General features: G+C 38.9%; 1 protein-coding gene across 1 annotated transcript in view; it reads right to left on the reverse strand.

Moving 5' to 3' along the window:
* Positions 1-20854, reverse strand: part of LOC126203689 (fatty acid synthase-like) — a 469334-nt gene that overhangs the window by 89385 nt on the left and 359095 nt on the right. Inside the window, exon 29 of the mRNA XM_049938059.1 lies at positions 5974-6119. Within this exon, the coding sequence (XP_049794016.1) occupies positions 5974-6119 (146 nt within the window). The remainder of the gene's footprint in view (positions 1-5973; positions 6120-20854) is intronic.

Raw genomic sequence — 20854 nt, forward strand, 5'->3', positions numbered from 1 at the left:
GTGATCTCAGAGGAACTGGTGTATCCACTGTGGCAAGGCCATAATCAATATATACATATTATAAATTAAAGTCCTGTGCTATTCTTTCTGGCTGTATGTGAGGGCTAATCCCAAGAACTACTGCAGGGATTTATATGGTGTTTCATGAGGAAGGTCCATGTGTATAATTTATTATCACTAAATAATGATGAATATATAATATATGTATTATTATTTAGTACATGTTTAATTGACTTTTGAAGTGACGTCACATGGCAATGATAGGAGCTACAAACTAGTCACATACAGAGGAGGGAAAAGCAGTAAAAAGCCACTGCAACTCAAGAGAGCTGCGAAGCCTTATCAGATCTGTGTCGGGCCTGGTGGTGTAGCAGTAAAGTACATGCTTCGAAAATGAAAGGTCTGGGGATCAAATCCCAGTCAGACCATGGAATTTTTAACATGCCTTTTAACCTAGCATTAGCCATCGATGACTTGTATGTTTGCCAGAAATGACACATGGTTTGGATGCCACACTAAACTGTAGATCCTCTCTCGTCAATGTGGACATCCATGTGAAATATTTGCACCAGGTCAATAAGCCACATTAAATTACTATCAGTGGAATCTACACATCCATATAAATTATTTTCGTTTACACATATTATAAATTACATACTGTCTGTATATGAGGATTTATCTCAGGAAATACTGTAGGGAATTTGGATACAGTTTTCAGTAAAAGATAGTCTGATTCTCAAGGAAGGTTTGTGTCTATATTTTATTACTGCTATACCAGACAAGTCAGCTGGTTGTAGACATTTAGTGGTACCCGGGCAAAGCTGGGACAGGTTGCTAGCAACAACTAGAAAGCACCCTTGTTCTTTCACGTTTCTATCAGGCAGTGCAGTTCCTATCACTTTTTCGACTTAATTTTCTTATTAATTGATTCTATTTGTTAATCTTGCATGATGGATTCAATGTGGCCTCAAGAATTAGTTGCAGAATAACTGCTATGCTGAAAATGCTGAAAATTTCTTCACAAAATTATTAGCTTTGAATGGTGAGCAGCTAATTGCATATGGGAATGTTCTTTAATATCATTATCAGCAAAAAGGGAAAATATATAAAACACATCTTCCTTGTCTAAAAATTCTTTGTAGTCTTAAAATATTCAATGAATTTTTTACATTTCATTTTATTGTTGTTCCTTACATTTCTCACCACCCTTGAATGGCTGAATTTCTTGGACAGATGTGTCTGCAGGCAAAAAAAAATCTTGAATTTTTCCCAGGTTTCCCAGTTAAAAACATATTTCTTTCCCCATATGAAAATATGCTATACCCCAAGTGAACATACATTTTTTCTGTGAAACTTATGAGTGATTTGAATGGTAAAGATTTTATACACTGGCGTAGAACTTCCTGGCACTTTAGGAAATGAAACCCAGCAAGAAATTATGTGTTTCGGAAGGTTATTTGATGCACAGCTACATGTACACTGCATATTTTCACTTTGTGAAAGTTTAAATATGAATTCCACTAAATACAGCATGGCAGCTTTTGAAGCATTGATATTGTGATTGAATTGCGCAATGAGCTTTTGTAAGCCAGTCATAGCTCATGTCACGTGATTTCTCCAGCCACTGACAGCAGATATTCAGAGGACATGTGACGTAGTCGGCCCATAGCGACATCACTGTTAAGCAGCATGAACACACAAATAGGAAAAGCTAATGGTTTAAATTTATATACATACAGCATAATTACAAGAAAAGCTAAGGCTGGCTGTCAAATGTCCCATGATTTAAGAAGTTTATTGCACATTCTCATATGTAGCATAATTCATCTTGCATGAAAGGAAATTTACCGTGAAAGCAACACTTCTTGAACCACCATTTCCAATATTCTCCTGCGATCTGTTAGAAATGTACAAAGTTGTGACATCACACTTAAGGAAAGCAGTTTGTTGTTATGGAGTATTGCATAGTTTTCATCTTAAAGCCTTTGACACATTTTGCTGTCAACAGACACTTGTGTGCACTGTGTTTTGCTGCTGTAAATGGCATATTTTCTTTGCAACCAACGTTTTATTCCAATGTTATTATCTGGTTATGTTTTATTGCTGCAGTATTATTCTGCAGTAGAGTGCTAATTAGATTATCAGTTCTTACCATTCAAAATTATAAAAAATTTAACAGCAAACAGAAACAATGAGAAAGCTCCAGAATTTCAAAGAATTCCCAGCTGTCCTGGGGTGTATAATACTGTTGTAAATTAATGATTAGTTACTAAAAGTTCTTTCAGAATGATGCAAAATATGAGAGTACAATGCTCACAAGTAATTATTTTTGTTACTTCTTTTATTTCATAATTGTTGTGTATTTGAGCATGTGATACTCACAATACCATTGTTTTATTTTTGATTACTTATTGTATTTAATAACAGCTTTACATTTGTTAACATTATACCAGTGATTGCTGCTAACAATACAACATATGGTTTCGCTATAAAATAACAGGACTATTGCTGTAAAACTTTTTATTTCAAGAACATACATACTTAGTTATTGTCACCCTCAAAACTTCTCTAACCCTACAATGCTCCATGTGAATTTTCCATAGATGAAAAGAGTGCTGGAAGTCTTCTTGTGTAAGCTCCTTGATGGCACCTGCCATTTTTTCTTTCACTGCTTCAACAGACTGAGATCTTGTTCCTTCTAACACAGGTTTGATCATGGGGAATGGGTAAAACTCACATGCTGTGATGTCACATGAATAGGGTGGGCAGTGTTAAACTGGGATGCTTTACTTTGCTAGAAACTCCACAACAGACAATGTAGTATGAGCTAGTGCATTGTCTTGATGCAGTATGCAAGACTTGCTCTTCCACAATTCAGGTTATTTTCTATTTATTTTCTCATGGAGTTGATCAAGAACATCTAGTCAGTAATGTCGATTAATAGATGACCTTCAGGAATCCAGTTACAATACACAGTTCCATAAATTTCAGAAAAAATCAACACTCTGAATCTTGATTTCCTCATTTGAGCTTTTTTTCACTGTCACTGAAGTTGGGCCCTTCAAACGCATGGATTGGCACTTAGTCTCTGGATCATTAGTGAACCAAGATTTCTCACATGTTGAAAATGATCCTAATTTCTTGAAAAGAGTTCCAAGAAATTAAGATCATTTTCAATGCTATTCAAAGTGTCAATTCAAACATTTTCATGAGCATAAATTTGTTTGAGTGTGAGAATTTTTTTACTACAGTTTTGCACCTAATTTTCTCATGCCAAATTCGTTATGCAAAATTTGCTTATACACTTTTGTCAGTTCCTACAGTTTCAGCAGTAGGCCAAATACTCAACTAATGGTCAAATCAAATCAGATTACCTGCTTTTTGATATTTTCATTCATTTTCGATGTTGAATGTCATCCTGGTCATGAGTAATCTTCAAAATTTTCTCGGCCATCTTGTAAATGCTTCAACCACTCAAAAACTTGCGTAGGGGATAAACAGTCTTTTTCATGCACTTCTTTTAGTATCAGATACATTTCAGTAGCAGTTTTTCCCAGCTTCAATGAAACTTCAAACAATTCACTGCTCTGTTATTATTTTCCCAGAAAAGGAAAATAACAGCTCTTACACGAAATCCATACCCACAGTGATTTGTCTACTGACACCAGAGATGACACATTTGAAAGAGAAGACACCACACTTCATAGCTATTGAACATTCATCAGCCCCATTCTTTTACAGCGACACCTTGTACATTTATAACAAATGTTACTGGCTGCATAGGGTGTGTGCTAGTACAGAGGGTGGAAAGATGTTGGAAATCAGCCTCCATGCAGACAACATTGATGTCTCGGACTTCAAAGAATTTTCAATATTAAGTTGTTTAAACTATGAACTTCATATCGTACACTGCTGGCCATTAAACTTGCAACAACAGGACAGATAGCAAATAATGAAATTTTATAACAGCTCTAACCCTGCTGGTCATCAAGTTGAATTCAGCTTGCAAGACATGACATAGATTTCTCATTGTTTGATTTTTTCTGACTGCTCTTCTTCCATCCTTGCCCAGTGCTGATTTCCTTTGTTACTATTTCCTAATGCATTACTGGACTCAACCCGGTCCTTCTTTCTCTTCTCTCCTGTGTTTCTCTTGTCACCTTACAAACCACACTGCATGCTCTACTTACAAGCCACACTGTATCAACTGTCTCAGCTGTGCACAACAGACTTCTGCAGGATCATGTTGCTTGTTGTTGCAGCATCTTATGTTCCACATTACTCCCCTGATATCATTAATCCTATGCCTTCAAACTGATCACTCTCCTTGCGTCACTCTCCCATATTTTCATGTGTTATTTCCTGAACCTTTCCAGTTCCACATGATCTTGTACCTCATCCTACCAACCCCTCCTTAGCCCCTACTCCTTCTCCATTCCATCCCAGTTCTCACCTACTAATTTCACCTCATCCAGTCAAATCTACTGTGCCCCTTATTCACACTTATCCACACTCAGAGTGCAACCCACAGTAAAATATTTTTATTTACTTTATTTATTTATTTGTATCTTTTCTTTGATCTCATCATGACTTCACACATTTTTTGTGGGTTTTCGCCTTTCACTTTACTCCCACTCTCTGAGGTTTCATCTTGCATGCCCCTATTTCATCATTTTCCTGAATTTTCCCACATATTTGGGTGCATGTTAGTGAATTTTTTTGGATGTAATTCTACATTATTTATGTATTTTTTCACGTGTTTTGCACAACCATGGATCCTTGCTCCTTCCATCTGCATCAATACAGAAAAGTATCCTTATCCCTAGCCAGATCCCAGTCTCGCATACTGTTCTTATGTTGTTGTTGACTCCTGGAATCCCCCCAGATGGTGTTACCATCAAATTACCCATCTCCCACTGCCACCCTTCCTTCCACAATGATGTTCATCTGTTCAGATTCCACCGATCCTTAGCCCTCACCAACATAGTCAGGCAAAATCATACCAATCGAGTCCAAACCTCCTTGCAATACCTTTCCAGAATTTCTTAATCTCGAACCTTGCTTCACCATCATTCCCCAAATGCCTCAACATGCAAACTAACCATACATCTGCAGAAAGAACCACAGTTCATCACCTAAAATCTGACCTTGTAATCCTACCTGTGGACAAAGGCACCAATGCTGTTGTTTTGAACCGTGGATGAAAATTTATAATAAATTAAAATGGAACAAGTTAATGTAGATCAATTTAGATACACTTAGAAGAAAGCTGTTGGGAGCACTAACACCAAAATGTTATTACTCAGTTGATGAATTCATGCAGAACAAACTGGAAATTTGAGCTTGATACAGTGTGATACATATCCCAAGAAATATCATTACAGCATTTTTATTTATTTTAGCACTATTATTTATAAGTGTAAAAATCACTGTATCTAATTATAAATTTTTGATATATCTTCTGTCCCATTGATTGCAAATGTAGTCATGAGATGAATAAACCACAATTCCTTCTTTAATATTTTTGCATTATCTACATGTAACTTACATCAGGTACAACTATATTTCTCTTCCTTACCACTGACTTTGAGAGTGTAGAACTTCCCTTGTCCTCTCTCAATTTTCATATTCTCTCATCTGCCAATGTAGCAACTGCCATCACCATAGTCAATCACTTGGCTTGTCCACTACTACATTCCAATTTTGCAGAACAGTATTTGAGCATCTGGCAATGCAGTGACTATCATCATTATAGTCAGTCACTTGGATTGTCCACTAATAAATTCAAATTTTGCAGAATAGTGTGATTTAGCTTTCAAAACTTTGGGAATTTGTTAACTTGAGCACCTTTTTTCAGTATTGTACTGATCAAATTTATTGTCACTTCCAATACAAGGGATCATGTGTCTCTACTTCAAACATACATCAACTGTTCTACATTTTCAAGCTTTAAGTGATGATACTTTTACTTACCAACAATGATGTATGTGAATTCAGGCTTGCAATAAAAACGTGGTTCAGCATCTATCTCGAGAATTGCAGGACGAACCACTTTTTCTTGTTCTTCCTCTCGCACAGCCACCAACACCTTACCCATGTGCTTTGCAGCTGCCATATACCTGTACAATGACAAATTACTCTACTGTCAGTTTCTAAATGGAGTTGATGAAATTTAAAGTAAGAGACACACAAGCAGTAAATGAAGAGTTTAGATTAAGATGTGGCAAATAATAAAATGTTTGTAATGTTGTTTCTTAAGATCTGCATCATGATTTTTGACAATAGAAGGATAGGTGTTACTCTGGGTGTCTATTATAAAGATTTTACTTTTGTGTATTAAAGTAATTGGTGAAAACTTTCTGACTCTGCATATCTTATCTTTCTTGTTATTAGTTCAGCTATAAAGACACTGGAAATGAAACAGTGTATTTCCTGATGCCAGAGCATAACATTCAAATTAAACCAACACTGGTGCCCCACGCACACACACACACACACACACACACACACACTAAAATTCAATGAAGTTTTACTAACACTCTAGATGTGTAAGATATTAACAAACCAATTTCCAAGAGCCTCATGACAAAGTCCTTAAACAGTAACTGACAATTCATAAAGTTACGGTTAATTTATTACTTAAAATGGAGACAAAGAAATAAAAAAGAGTAAAGTATATTTTGAAAGATGAACAGTGTTATAAAAATATAGATAATAAGACATGAAGCACTGCTACATTGAGACCTTACAACATTCTGGCTGAGACCATGATGGTAGGTGCTGCTTTTCAGTACCAACTCAGGAAAACTGATGAATTCCTTGACAGCTAAAACTCTCAGCAACTATTACCCGAGAGTGTCTCATTCTCTGCATTTTACTGAACATGTCAACATGTGAAATCCAGCATCTATGAGGGGGTTTGAAAAGTTCTCCGAATCACCGTGAGAAGTCAGTGCTAGTGCAATGAGTTGTTCACATGATATTCATTCGTCTGTTGCCTGCAAACATGTGGCATGCCAGTGCTTTTGGAAGAGATCTGTAGCAGTGAGGTGGCTCTGTTGTTGTTCCCACATAGTGATTTGCGAGGATGGAAAAAATCGAGATTCGAGCAGTGACTAAGTACTTCGTAAAGAAATGTACAAAAGCAAAGGACATTCATGCCGATTTCCAGAAGACACTGCTCCTCCATATTCAACTGTTATCAAGTGGACAAATGAATTTAAATTTGGTTGGGAGAGCTTAGATGATGATCCGCGCAGTGGTCAGCCAAGATGTATCACTACTCCAGAAATCATTGTGAAAGTGTGCAAAATGGTCATGGAGGATCACCGATTGAAAGTGCGTGAAATTTCTCATGCTTGCCTGTTGTCATCTGAAAGAGTATCTCACATTTTAACTGAAGAATTGGAAATGAGAAAATTATCTGAAAGATGGATGCCATGACTCTTGGCACACACAGGTGCCATCGCCATGGTAAAATTACGCAAACTAAGGTACGAATTGTTGCCACACCCGCCTTATTCACCTGATATGGCTCCATCAGACTTTCATCTCTTCCCAAAACTGAAAATTTTTCTTGGTGAACGAATATTCACTTCAAACAAAGAATTGATAGCCAGAGTTGACAACTACTTTGCAGACCTGGAAGAAACTCATTTTCAAGATGGGATCAAGACACTGGAACATTGTTGGACCAAGTGCATTAATCTACAAGGAGACTACATTGAAAAATAAAAAAAGTTTCAGTGATGCAAGTACTTTTTTTCTATTCCGTTATGAGAACTTTTCAAACTACCCTCATAATTACAGTTATAAAAACAGCACTACAAAGGACTGCAAGTGTTTTAAGTAATACCTTACACAGTGACATATCACCAAACATAGTTTTAAATGAAATTTCACTTCCAGAATAGTTGTACTGGAGATCAGCTTAACTATTACTTCGATAACAAAATATTAGTGGCCTGATCTGCCAGCCATACTGGGTAATTATTCCCTGCAGAGGTCTAACAGCCATCCCCACATGGTGTGTTTGGTGAAACTGCTAGGCTCAAGGCAGCTGAAGGCACAACAGTGAGCCTTACAAATAATATAACTGTCACATCTAAATATACATCATAGTCTGCAAGCCTAAGAACAGTGTGTGGTGGAGGGTACACCTGGCACTACAAACTGATCTGTGTTTTCAAGTTCCACTCATGCATAGTGTGTGAGAAGACTGATTGTCAATAACCCTCTACATTAGCTCTAATTTCTAAAATTTTCTCATCACCATCATTTCATGAGGTGTATGTGGAAGGAAGTAATATGTTGTCTGACTCTTCCCAGAAAGTGCTCATTCAAAATTTCAATAGCAAATCTCTCTGTGATGTACAACACCTCTCTCGTAGCATCTGCAACTGGATTTTTTTGAGCAAACCTGTCACACTCCTGCACTGCTCATTGTTGGATCTTCTCTATCTTTTGGATCAGTTCTATTTGGCAAGGATTCCAATGGGTTACATTACCTTGAGATTTTTCCTATGAATCTCAGTCTGGGAGCTGCTTTTCCTACCATGTTTTATATGGTCACTCTACTTAGTGTTACTCTGGGTAATTACTCCTACATATTTTATGGTAGATGTTTCCAGCAATTTGTCACCAATAGTGTAATTGTATAGTAATGAATTTCTTTTCGTTTGTATGTGCTTTATGTTACATTTATTTACATTCAGGGTGAACTACCAGGACCTGCAACATTTATCAACCCTTTGCAGGTCATTCTGCAAATCAGTATCGTCTTCTGACACTGCTGCTCTCTTATACACAACAGCATTATCTGTGAACAATCTTAAAGAACTTCCAACACTTTGTACTAGATCATTTATATACATTATAAACAGTAATGGGCACATCACACTTCCTTGAGATACCCTGTAAATTACATTTCCATGTGCCGATTATGTTCCATTACGTATGTGTTGAGTTTTATCTGTAAGGAAGACTTGGTATGCTCACATATTTTTCATTAAGTGGCAGTGATCAACTTGAGCATCATTCTTTACAGTGTTGTGCATCTCGTGGACGGACAGAGTGAGCTTAGTTATGAAAGATTTCTGTTTGGAGACTCTCTGAGAACAGTGTGACTGGTGTAACTTTGATTTTAGCAGGCAATTAATCTCTGATCCCAAATGGTTGGGGGGGGGGGGGGGGGGAGGTAGATTCTCTAACTAACTATCCTAATAGGTGCTTTCTGCGTGCAGTGCACAGCTGCAGCTCACCTATAAATGGGAACCCTATAATTTTACACCCAGTATCGGAGATTGAGAAATTTACTCAGATACTATCACAGAGTCGTACGGAGCCTCTGGTTTAGACTTGCACTCTGCTCCAAACCAGAGGACTGTGATCAACCCTGAGTGTGATGTTATACATAGTCAGCTTAGCATGCAACCTGTATGCTATGCTCATTGTCTTTGCCCAATTCACAATTCACCAAAAGGAACCAAGGATGGTGTCAGAACACAAGCAGCAGGCGTCATTGATGCCAACATATGTCACTATTCACAGCTGGTTGCACCCAGTGTGCCCAGTAGACACTGTAAATCCTACTCTGCATCACAGGTGAGACCTGTGGCAAAGATAGCAAGTGCACAATGACATTCTCTCATGCCCTACATGCTATTTCCCTGAGGGGCTCCACTACCTGCCTGATGTTGGAGCTCCCAATGACTGGTATATCTGCCCTCTGCAATTCTAAGGACTGGGCAGGAAAATAGGCCAATGGCGCAACTGGAGAGGCATCCCATGCTGGTTGACTCAGAAGTATTATCAGCACTGGGTAGCACCTACTACCTGTTCCTAAGGTGTAAGGAGCCACCATGCAGCCTTTTTCCTCTTTCACCTTTTGTAGAATGAACAGAAAACCCACCAATATCTGCCAGTCAAGTGAGGATGAACCAGTCAAATGTTGTGTATCAGAAGACAAAAGAGAAAATTATCTGACTGTGTTGCTACTGAGTGCACACAAAATATAATAAGCAGAATAAACAAACACTAAAATCTGCTCTGCAGAGTTCTCACTATAGCCTGAGACTGCAAGATCTGCAAATTCTTAAACCAGAGATAAATTTTTCTACTGAACATGGATTTATCAACACTTACTTTTTAGTAGAAACATTGCTTACATAAAAGTATCTTGCAAAATAAATATGCAAACTCCAAAGCAATAATCTAAACTATACACCATGTACTAACAAGAGATTTAAATGTAATCATGTGACCTGTGGTGTGGCATTTCTGGCAGTGGACAAGTATATGAAGAAGCCATCTCACACAAAGATATGTACTAAGATTTATGGAAAATCAATAACTTAGATTAACTTCATAAAAACTAGTTTATATGGTAAAATACACAGGTACAGTGTATTTCTTCACACAAGTACATGAAAAAATGGAAACTAAACTAAATGACTGTGTATCAGTCAACTGCTGCAGGTGCTACCACTACAGGGCATCCTGTTGGCTCAGCATCTGCTGCTACTACTGCCACTCTCTAAGTCCATCTCAGTATCATTCGCATGGAAAGGTATTGCATCCTCCACCCATTTGTGTGGTTGGCTCAAATGGCTCTGAGCACTATGGGACTCAACTGTTGTGGTCATACGTCCCCTAGAACTTAGAACTACTTAAACCTAACTAACCTAAGGACAGCACACAACACCCAGCCATCACGAGGCAGAGAAAATCCCTGACCCCGCCGGGAATCGAACCCGGGAACCCGGGCGTGGGAAGCGAGAACGCTACCGCACGACCACGAGATGCGGGCTATTTGTGTGGTAATATCTGGGGTGGAACAGGTAATGTGGGGAACAGGCGAGACTGGTATCTCCACCAACAGCTTTGTAGTAGTAGCAGTAGACGGGTTTTTGGGTGCACGACAGCAAGGTCTTCAGTGCCCACCAACAGCTTTGTGACAATTGGTGATGTGGCTTCGGCCAGAGGGACCTTTACTGACAGAGGTAGCATTGAATAACTGAGGGCAACAGTTCAGTTTCTAAAAGTGCCCCATGCATGTTACCTTGCAGTGGGTGGGGGTCAGAAGCTTAAGAAGACGGTGTGGAAATCTGAGTTTGGGCTGTATGGGAGGCAAAGCTAGCCGTGGTGGTAATCTTGAGTGGTTTTGAGCGAGTCTCTTAAGTTTTTACAACAGTGAATGAAAAAACTTCTTTAATAAACAGTTTGATTGTTTCTTAAAACATATGCCATTAAAATTTATACATTTTTCCACATCTACATCTATACTCCAGAAACAAATTATGATATATATGACACAGGGTAATTTGTGTGCTATGGCCACTTCCCTCTTTTCTGTTCCAGTCTTGAATGGTCTGAGGGAAGAAAGACTGCTAGTAAGTGCCCATGTGAACTTAAATCTCTCTAATTTTACTTTTCAGGTATTTTGTCAGATATACAGTGTGTAGGAGGAAGCAATATATCAGTTAACTCTTAAAGGAATATATGCTTTCAGAACTTTAACAATAAACCACACCATGATGCAGAATGCCTCTTTTGCAGTGTCTGGCACTAGAGTTGGCCGAGTATCTCCAAGGCACTTCCGCACCAACTACATGAACCTGTAATGAAATACACTGCTCTTCTACATTTCCTCTATCAGTCCTATATGGTATGGATCACAGACTGATGAGCAATATTCAAGTATTGGTTGAAATGGAAATGAGCGTAAGGCATTGTTGGCTGGGAGGCCCCTATTCAGGTAAGTTTGGGCGCCAAGTGCCAGTCTTAGTACGTTCAACGCCACAATGGGCGACTTGCACACCGGTGATGATGAGGACAACACAACACCCAGTCCCCCAACCCGGCTGGGATTTGAACCCAGTTCCACTTGAATGGGAGGTGAGTACATTACCACGCAGCTAAGCAGACGGATGCCCAAGTATTGGTTGAATGATGGTTTTCTAAGCTACTTCCTTTGTGGGTGGAAAGCATTCCCTGAGGATTCTTCCAACAAATCTCAGTATTGCCTGATCTGCGATTAGATTTATGTTGTTGGACCGCTTCAATCACTCCATACGTATACTCCTAGATAATTTATGGATGTGACCTGCTTTCTGTCATTATTGTACAATTGTATAATCACACAATAATGAGTCTTTCTGCCTATTTATGCACAATGCATTACATTTGTTTATGTAGGGGCACAACTGGCAAGCTCTGCATTAAGTGCTGATCTTCTTCAGGTCTTCTTCTATTTTACTACACTTTTTTATCATTGGGATTTCTCTTTGTATGACAGCATTATCCACAAAAAGTCTGTATGAAGCTTCTTATGTTATCCACTAGGTTATTTATATAGACTGTGAAAAGTAATGGTACACTAACACTCCCTTACATAATATACGTTTAGTATACAGGGTGGTCCATTGATCGTGACCGGGCTAAATATCTCACGAAATAAGCATCAAACGAAAAAACTACAAAGAACGAAACTTGCTAGCTTGAAGGGGGAAACCAGATGGCACTATGGTTGGCTCGCTAGATGATGCTACCATAGGTCAAATGGATATCAACTGTGTTTTTTTAAATAGGAACCCCCATTTTTATTACATATTCATATAGTATGTATAGAAATATGAATGTTTTAGTTGGACCACTTTTTACGCTTTGTGATACATGACACTGTAATAGTCACAAACATATGGCTTACAATTGTAGACAAACAGTTGGTAACAGGTAGGTTTTTTAAATTAAAATATAGAACGTAGGTACGTTTGAACATTTTATTTCGGTTGTTCCAATGTGATACACGTACCTTTGTGAACTTATCATTTCTGAGAATGCATGCTGTTACAGCGTGATTACCTGTAAATACCACATTAATGCAATAAATGCTCAAAATGATGTCCGTCAACCTCAATGCATTTGGCAATACGTGTAACAACATTCCTCTCAAGAGCGAGTAGTTTGCCTGCCGTAATGTCCGCAAATGCATTGACAATGCGCTGACGCATGTTGTCAGGCGTTGTCATTGGGTCACGATAGCAAATATCCTTCAACTTTCCCCACAGAAAGAAATCCGAGGACATCAGATGCGGTGATGGTATGGTGCTTCGACGACCAATCCACCTGTCATGAAATATGCTATTCAATACTGCTCCAACCGCACACGAGCTATGTGCTAGACATCCATCATGTTGGAAGTACATCGCCATTCTGTCATGCAGTGAAACATCTTGTAGTAACATCGGTAGAACATTATGTAGAAAATCAGCATACATTGCACCATTTTGATTGCCATCGATAAAATGGGGGCCAATTATCCTTCCTCCCATAATGCTGCACCATACATTAACCCATCAAGGTCGCTGATGTTCCATTTGTCACAGATATTGTGGCTTTTCCATTGCCCAATAGTGCATATTATGCCAGTTTACGTTACCGCTGTTGGTGAATGATGCTTCATCGCTAAATAGAATGCTGTCATCATCCCGTAATTTCTCTTGTACCCAGTGGCAGAACTGTACATGATGTTCAAAGTCATCGCCATGCAATTCCTGGTGCATAGAAATATGGTACGAGTGCAATCAATGCTGATGTAGCATTCTCAACACCAACATTTTTGAGATTCCCGACTCTCATGCAATTTGTCTGCTACTGACGTGTGGATTATCTGCAACAGTAGTTAAAACACCTACTTGGGCATCATCATTTGTTGCAGGTTGTGGTTGACGTTTCACATGTGGCTGAACACTTCCTGTTGCCTTAAAAAATGTAACTACCAGGCAAATGGTCCGGACACTTCGATGATGTCGTCCAGGATACCAAGCAACATACATAAAACACTCCCGTTGGGCATTTTGATCACAACAGCCATACATCAACACGGTATCAACCTTTTCTGCAGTTGGTAAATGGTCCATTTTAACACAGGTAATGTATCATGAAGCAAATACCGTCCGCACTGGCAGAATGTTACGTGATACCATGTACTTATACGTTTGTGACTATTACAGCACCATCTATCACAAAGTGAAAAAAGTGGTCCAACTAAAACATACACATTTCTTTACATACCACATGAATATGTAATAAAAAATGGGGGTTTGCGTGAGTGTGTGTGTGCATGTGTGTGTATGTGTGTCTATTGCTGACAAAGGCCTTAATGGCCAAAAGCTATAATTGTGTGAATCTTTTTGTTGTGCCTATCGTGACTCATCAGCTCCGCTATATAATGAGTAGCAACGTTCCTTCCCAAATTTTTTTCAACAGTTTGACAAAATGCTGTCATTTCTATAGATGTGAAATAACATGGACCAGTTCAATATCTTACAATGGAGTGGTAGTTTAATTCCACTGCATTATTCTAACAATAATCCTAGAGATGTTCAATTTGATATTAAAAAAAAGAAGAAATGTCAGACACTGTTACACTACAACAACTTTCTACCAATTACACTACAACAACTTTCTACCAAATAATAGCTATGTAAATTCTCTTGATATAGTAATTAGCACAATAACATAATTAGTGTACTGAAAATCAATCAGAATCTAACATAAGAGGTGAATCATTCATTAATTTATTTAGAAAGACAAGCATGAGAGATATGGCATGAATCAAAATATACATCAAAGCATTAGTTAGAGCATTCATTAATAATCAACTGTCACTATATAAAAATTGTTAGTTTTCATTCAAGCTACATCTAACATAATAAAATTAGTAGAAAATATATTACCTGGAAGGACGGCAGCTCCTATTTCTACATCTACATCTATTACATCTGTTGTTGTTGTGGTCTTCAGTCATGAGACTGGTTTGATGCAGCTCTCCATGCTACTCTATCCTGTGCAAGTTTCTTCATCTCCCAGTACCTACTGCAACCTACATCCTTCTGAATCTGCTTAGTGTATTGATCTCTTGGTCTCCCTCTACGATTTTTACCCTCCACGCTGCCCTCCAATGCTAAATTTGTGATCCCTTGATGCCTCAAAACATGTCCTACCAACCAATCCCTTCTTCTAGTCAAGTTGTGCCACAAACTTCTCTTCTCCATAATCCTATTCAATACCTCCTCATTAGTTATGTGATCTACCCTTCTAATTTTCAGCATTCTTCTGTAGCACCACATTTCGAAAGCTTCTATTCTCTTCTTGTCCAAACTATTTATCGTCCATGTTTCACTTCCATACATGGCTACACTCCATACAAATACTTTCAGAAACGACTTCCTGACACTTAAATCTATACTCGATGTTAAAAAATTTCTCTTCTTCAGAAACGATTTCCTTGCCATTGCCAGTCTACATTTTATATCCTCTCTACTTTGTCCATCATCAGTTATTTTACTCCCTAAAAAGCAAAACTCCTTTACTACTTTAAGTGTCTCATTTCCTAATCTAATCCCCTCAGCATCACCCGATTTAATTTGACTACATTCCATTATCCTCGTTTTGCTTTTGTTGATGTTCATCTTATATCCTCCTTTCAAGACACTGTCCATTCCGTTCAACTGCTCTTCCAAGTCCTTTGCTGTCTCTGACAGAATTACAATGTCATCGGCGAACCTCAAAGTTTTTATTTCTTCTCCCTGGATTTTAATACCTACTCCAAATTTTTCTTTTGTTTCCTTTACTGCTTGCTCAATATACAGATTGAATAACATCGGGGAGAGGCTACAACCCTGTCTCACTCCTTTCCCAACCACTGCTTCCCTTTCATGCCCCTCAACTCTTATAACTGCCATCTGGTTTCTGTACAAATTGTAAATAGCCTTTCGCTCCCTGTATTTTACCCCTGCCACCTTCAGAATTTTAAAGAGAGTATTCCAGTTAACGTTGTCAAAAGCTTTCTCTAAGTCTACAAATGCTAGAAACGTAGGTTTGCCTTTTCTTAATCTTTCTTCTAAGATAAGTCGTAAGGTTAGTATTGCCTCACGTGTTCCAACATTTCTACGGAATCCAAACTGATCTTCCCCGAGGTCCGCTTCTACCAGTTTTTCCATTCGTCTGTAAAGAATTCGTGTTAGTATTTTGCAGCTGTGACTTATGAAACTGATAGTTCGGTAATTTTCACATCTGTCAACACCTGCTTTCTTTGGGATTGGAATTATTATATTCTTCTTGAAGTCTGTGGGTATTTCGCCTGTCTTATACATATTGCTCACCAGATGGTAGAGTTTTGTCATGACTGGCTCTCGCAAGCCCATCAGTAGTTCTAATGGAATGTTGTCTACTCCCAGGGCCTTGTTTCGACTCAGGTCTTTCAGTGCTCTGTCAAACTCTTCACGCAGTATCTTATCTCCCATTTCATCTTCATCTACATCCTCTTCCATTACCGTAATATTGTCCTGAAGTACATCGCTCTTGTATAAACCCTCTATATACTCCTTCCACCTTTCTGCCTTCCCTTCTTTGCTTAGAACTGGGTTGCCATCTGAGCTCTTGATATTCATACAAGTGGTTCTCTTCTCTCCAAAGGTCTCTTTAATTTTCCTGTAGGCAGTATCTATCTTACCCCTAGTGAGACAAGCCTCTACATCCTTACATTTGTCCTCTAGCCATCCCTGCTTAGCCATTTTGCACTTCCTGTCGATCTCATTTTTGAGACGTTTGTATTCCTTTTTGCCTGCTTCATTTACTGCATATTTATATTTTCTCCTTTCATCAATTAAATTCAATATTTCTTCTGTTACCCAAGGATTTCTATTAGCCCTCGTCTTTTTACCTACTTCATCCTCTGCTGCCTTCACTACTTCATCCCTCAGAGCTACTCATTCTTCTTCTCCTGTATTTCTTTCCCCCATTCCTGTCAATTGTTCCCTTATGCTCTCCCTGAAACTCTCTACAACCTCTGGTTCTTTCAGTTTATCCAGGTCCCATCTCTTTAAATTCCCACCTTTTTGCAGTTTCTTCAGTTTCAATCTGCAGTTCATAACCAATAGATTGTGGTCAGAATCTACATCTGCCCCTGGAAATGTCTTACAATTTAAAACTTGGTTTCTAAATCTCTGTCTTACCATTATATAATCTATCTGATACCTACTAGTATCTCCAGGATTCTTCCAGGTATACAACCTTCTTTTATGATTCTTGAACCAAGTGTTAGCTATGATTAAGTTATGCTCTGTGCAAAATTCTACATGGCGGCTTCCTCTTTCATTTCTTCCCCCCAATCCATATTCGCCTACTATGTTTCCTTCTCTCCCTTTTCCTACTGACGAATTCCAGTCACCCATGACTATTAAATTTTCGTCTCCCTTCACTACCTGAATAATTTCTTTTATCTAGTCATACATTTCATCAATTTTTTCATCATCTGCAGAGCTAGTTGGCATATAAACTTGTACTACTGTAGTAGGCATGGGCTTTGTGTCTATCGTGGCCACAATAATGTGTTAACTATGCTGTTTGTAGTAGCTAACCCGCACTCCTATTTTTTTATTCATTAATAAACCTACTCCTGCATTACCCCTATTTGATTTTGTATTTATATCCCTGTAATCACCTGACCAAAAGTCTTGTTCCTCCTGCCACTGAACTTCACTAATTCCCACTATATCTAACTTTAACCTATCCATTTCCCTTTTTAAATTTTCTAACCAACCTGCCCGATTAAGGGATCTGACATTCCACGCTCCGATCCGTAGAATGCCAGTTTTCTTTCTCCTGATAACGACGTCCTCTTGAGTAATCCCCGCCCGGAGATCCGAATGGGTGACTATTTTACCTCCGGAATATTTTACCCAAGAGGACGCCATCAGCATTTAATCATACAGTAAAGCTGCATGTCCTCGGGAAAAATTACGGCTGTAGTTTCCCCTTGCTTTCAGCAGTTCGCAGTACCAGCACAGCAAGGCCCTTTTGGTTAATGTTACAAGGCCAGATCAGTCAATCATCCAGACTGTTGCCCCTGCAACTACTGAAAAGGCTGCTGCCCCTCTTCAGGAGCCACATGTTTGTCTGGGCTCTCAACAGATACCCCTCCGTTGTGGTTGCACCTACGGTAAGGCCATCTGTATCGCTGAGGCACGCAAGCCTCCCCACCAACGGCAAGGTCCATGGTTCATGGGGGAAGCTATTACATCTACAAATAAGAAACCATTGCAAAGAGCATGTCAGAGGGTACTCCCTATATGTATTAAAGTTTCTTCCTATTGTTTAGGTGCAGAGTGAGCCTGGTCAGGACAGCCAAGGTGTGGGCATCTTTAAGGGGCACTAAATCATAAGACGTAGAATTTTAAAACTTAAGGAATTTTATTACTTATATAGGTTATTATTGGATTTAATCAGGTCAGCAGAAAAGGCCACCAGCCAGACTTGCTGGGGCCAAGAGGTGACGCATTTGGCATTTCAGAACTGAAGTCCACATAGGGGTTAGTAAATAAACACATTCTAGCTAGCTGGATGCTGGTGCCAGAGACTATTTACAGAATCCTCTCATCCTGGTGTTTGAGTGACTTGCCATTTCTTTCTAACATTCTCCAAGTATCCTATCCCTCTCTTCTTCTGAAGGCAGGAAGAAGGATCCTTTATTGTATGATTATATGATAGTGGAACAAACACTGGTAGCAGTTAGCTCTGTAAAATATCTGGGAGTATGCGTGCGGAACGATTTGAAGTGGAATGATCATATAAAATTAATTGTTGGTAAGGCGGGTACCAGGTTGAGATTCATTGGGAGAGTCCTTAGAAAAAGTAGTCCATCAACAAAGGAGGTGGCTTACAAAACACTCGTTCGACCTATACTTATTGCTCATCAGTGTGGGATCCGTACCAGATCGGGTTGACGGAGGAGATAGAGAAGCTCCAAAGAAGAGCGGCGCGTTTTGTCACAGGGTTATTTGGTAACCGTGATAGCGTTACGGAGATGTTTAACAAACTCAAGTGGCAGACTCTGCAAGAGAGGCGCTCTGCATCGCGGTGTAGCTTGCTCGCCAGGTTTTGAGAGGGTGCGTTTCTGGATGAGGTATCGAATATATTGCTTCCCCCTACTTATACCTCCTGAGGAGATCACGAATGTAAAATTAGAGAGATTAGAGCGCGCACGGAGGCTTTCAGACAGTTGTTCTTCCCGCAAACCATACGCGACTGGAACAGGAAAGGGCGGTAATGACAGTGGCACGTAAAGTGCTCTCCGCCACACACCGTTGGGTGGCTTGCGGAGTATAAATGTAGATGTAGATGTAGATGTAGGTATTATTAGTTCTGAAAGCTGGGAAGTGTATTATTTTCACTTTCATATGAGTCTATAGGCAGTATTATCTGTCTTGCTTTCTGAAGCTGGAAAGCTATTCTGACTCATAATTTATTATATAACTTACAACATCCTCAAGAGACAAGCTGCTTGTAATTTTGTATGTACTTTTTATTAATAAATCTTAGAGAAGCATAATATGCAAAATAAGGGAAAGGTAACTGCTCGCCTATAGCAGACCAATGCATGGCACACAGAAAGACATAGCAGGAAATACTATTCACACTAGTTTTCAAGTACTTGCTCTTTCTCACTAAAACACACCCTCCTGTGGTTACAGGGACTGGTTTAGGGAAGCAGCAGTTTAATACTATTTCCTGTGCAGCTCCTGATGATTAGTTTCTTTTTCTTTGTGTGTCTCAAGGCTCATAACAGCATGTTTTGCATGTGTATCTGGTTTCTGCAATATATTTTTTGTTTTGAGCGAACAGTGATTCTATGGATAAGAACAAATGGTTCAAATGGCTCTGAGCACTATGCGACTTAACTTCTGAGGTCATCAGTCGCCTAGAACTTAGAACTAATTAAAGCTAACTAACCAAACGACATCACACACATCCATGCCCGAGACAGGATTCGAACCTGCTACCGCAGCGGTCGCTCGGTTCCAGACTGTAGCGCCTAGAACTGCACGGCCACTCCGCCTGGCGGATAAGAACATCTTGGAGTGTTTACTTGGAATAACATTTTGAAAATGTATCCTGATAAATCGTAGAGGATTTTTAACACCAGTGCATGCTTCTCTCCCATGTTTTCAGTGTTCTTATGCCTATGGTTTTTTTTATGTGATACAAATGGAACTCTACTATTGAACTTATCCACTCCTTTATGGTTCTATGGAGAGAATGAATACCTCCACAACATAAAAAACTTGTACCATTTAATAGCCTTAAATACTATTTTGATTGAGTTAAGGAGCCCGCAGGAGTAGCAAACTGTTCCAAAACTTGAGCTGTGTCCTACCAACACACTCCGTTTCCTTCACCTTTTCACCAGTCTTTTCCATATCAAGCATTTCTGTGAGGTAACAGGTAAATGAGAAACACTATTCTCTTTTGTTGCAGCACTTGAGGTAAACATAGTAATGAAGATATAAAAAGAAGTCTGTGCACAAAAGCCACCTGTCACAATTGAGCATATATGACATTTCCAAATATCACCAAATTTCCCCCAAATTGTGTAACTTGATTGTTGCTGTTGTACATGTACACAGAATGAAATGGGAGGCAAAGAGTCGTAACAGTCACTTGATGCAAATGATCATTATTGCACATCATGTCATCTGGACTGATTAAATGGTCCAAAAAGTAATCTTCCTTTAATGTAACTAAAATGCGCTGTGGAACAAGGCACAAATTTTACTGAGAATATTCCTAATTTTCAATAAACCGGAATAGTCGCTGAAGTGAAGGAAGTATTTACAAGAACAATGCAAAAGGATCTAAGGAAATAATTTCCCAGGTGTAATGGATCTGGGAGATGTGTTATTTTCTTCCGGATTGGTCGATACCAAATTGTAAATGTTTTCTTATATTTTTTGTCAGAATTTTTTTATTGTTATTTGCCTTATGTTAATTTACTTATATTTTTGAGAGTGAC

Source organism: Schistocerca nitens, chromosome 9, assembly GCF_023898315.1.
Source record: "Schistocerca nitens isolate TAMUIC-IGC-003100 chromosome 9, iqSchNite1.1, whole genome shotgun sequence".
Lineage (NCBI taxonomy): Eukaryota > Metazoa > Arthropoda > Insecta > Orthoptera > Acrididae > Schistocerca > Schistocerca nitens.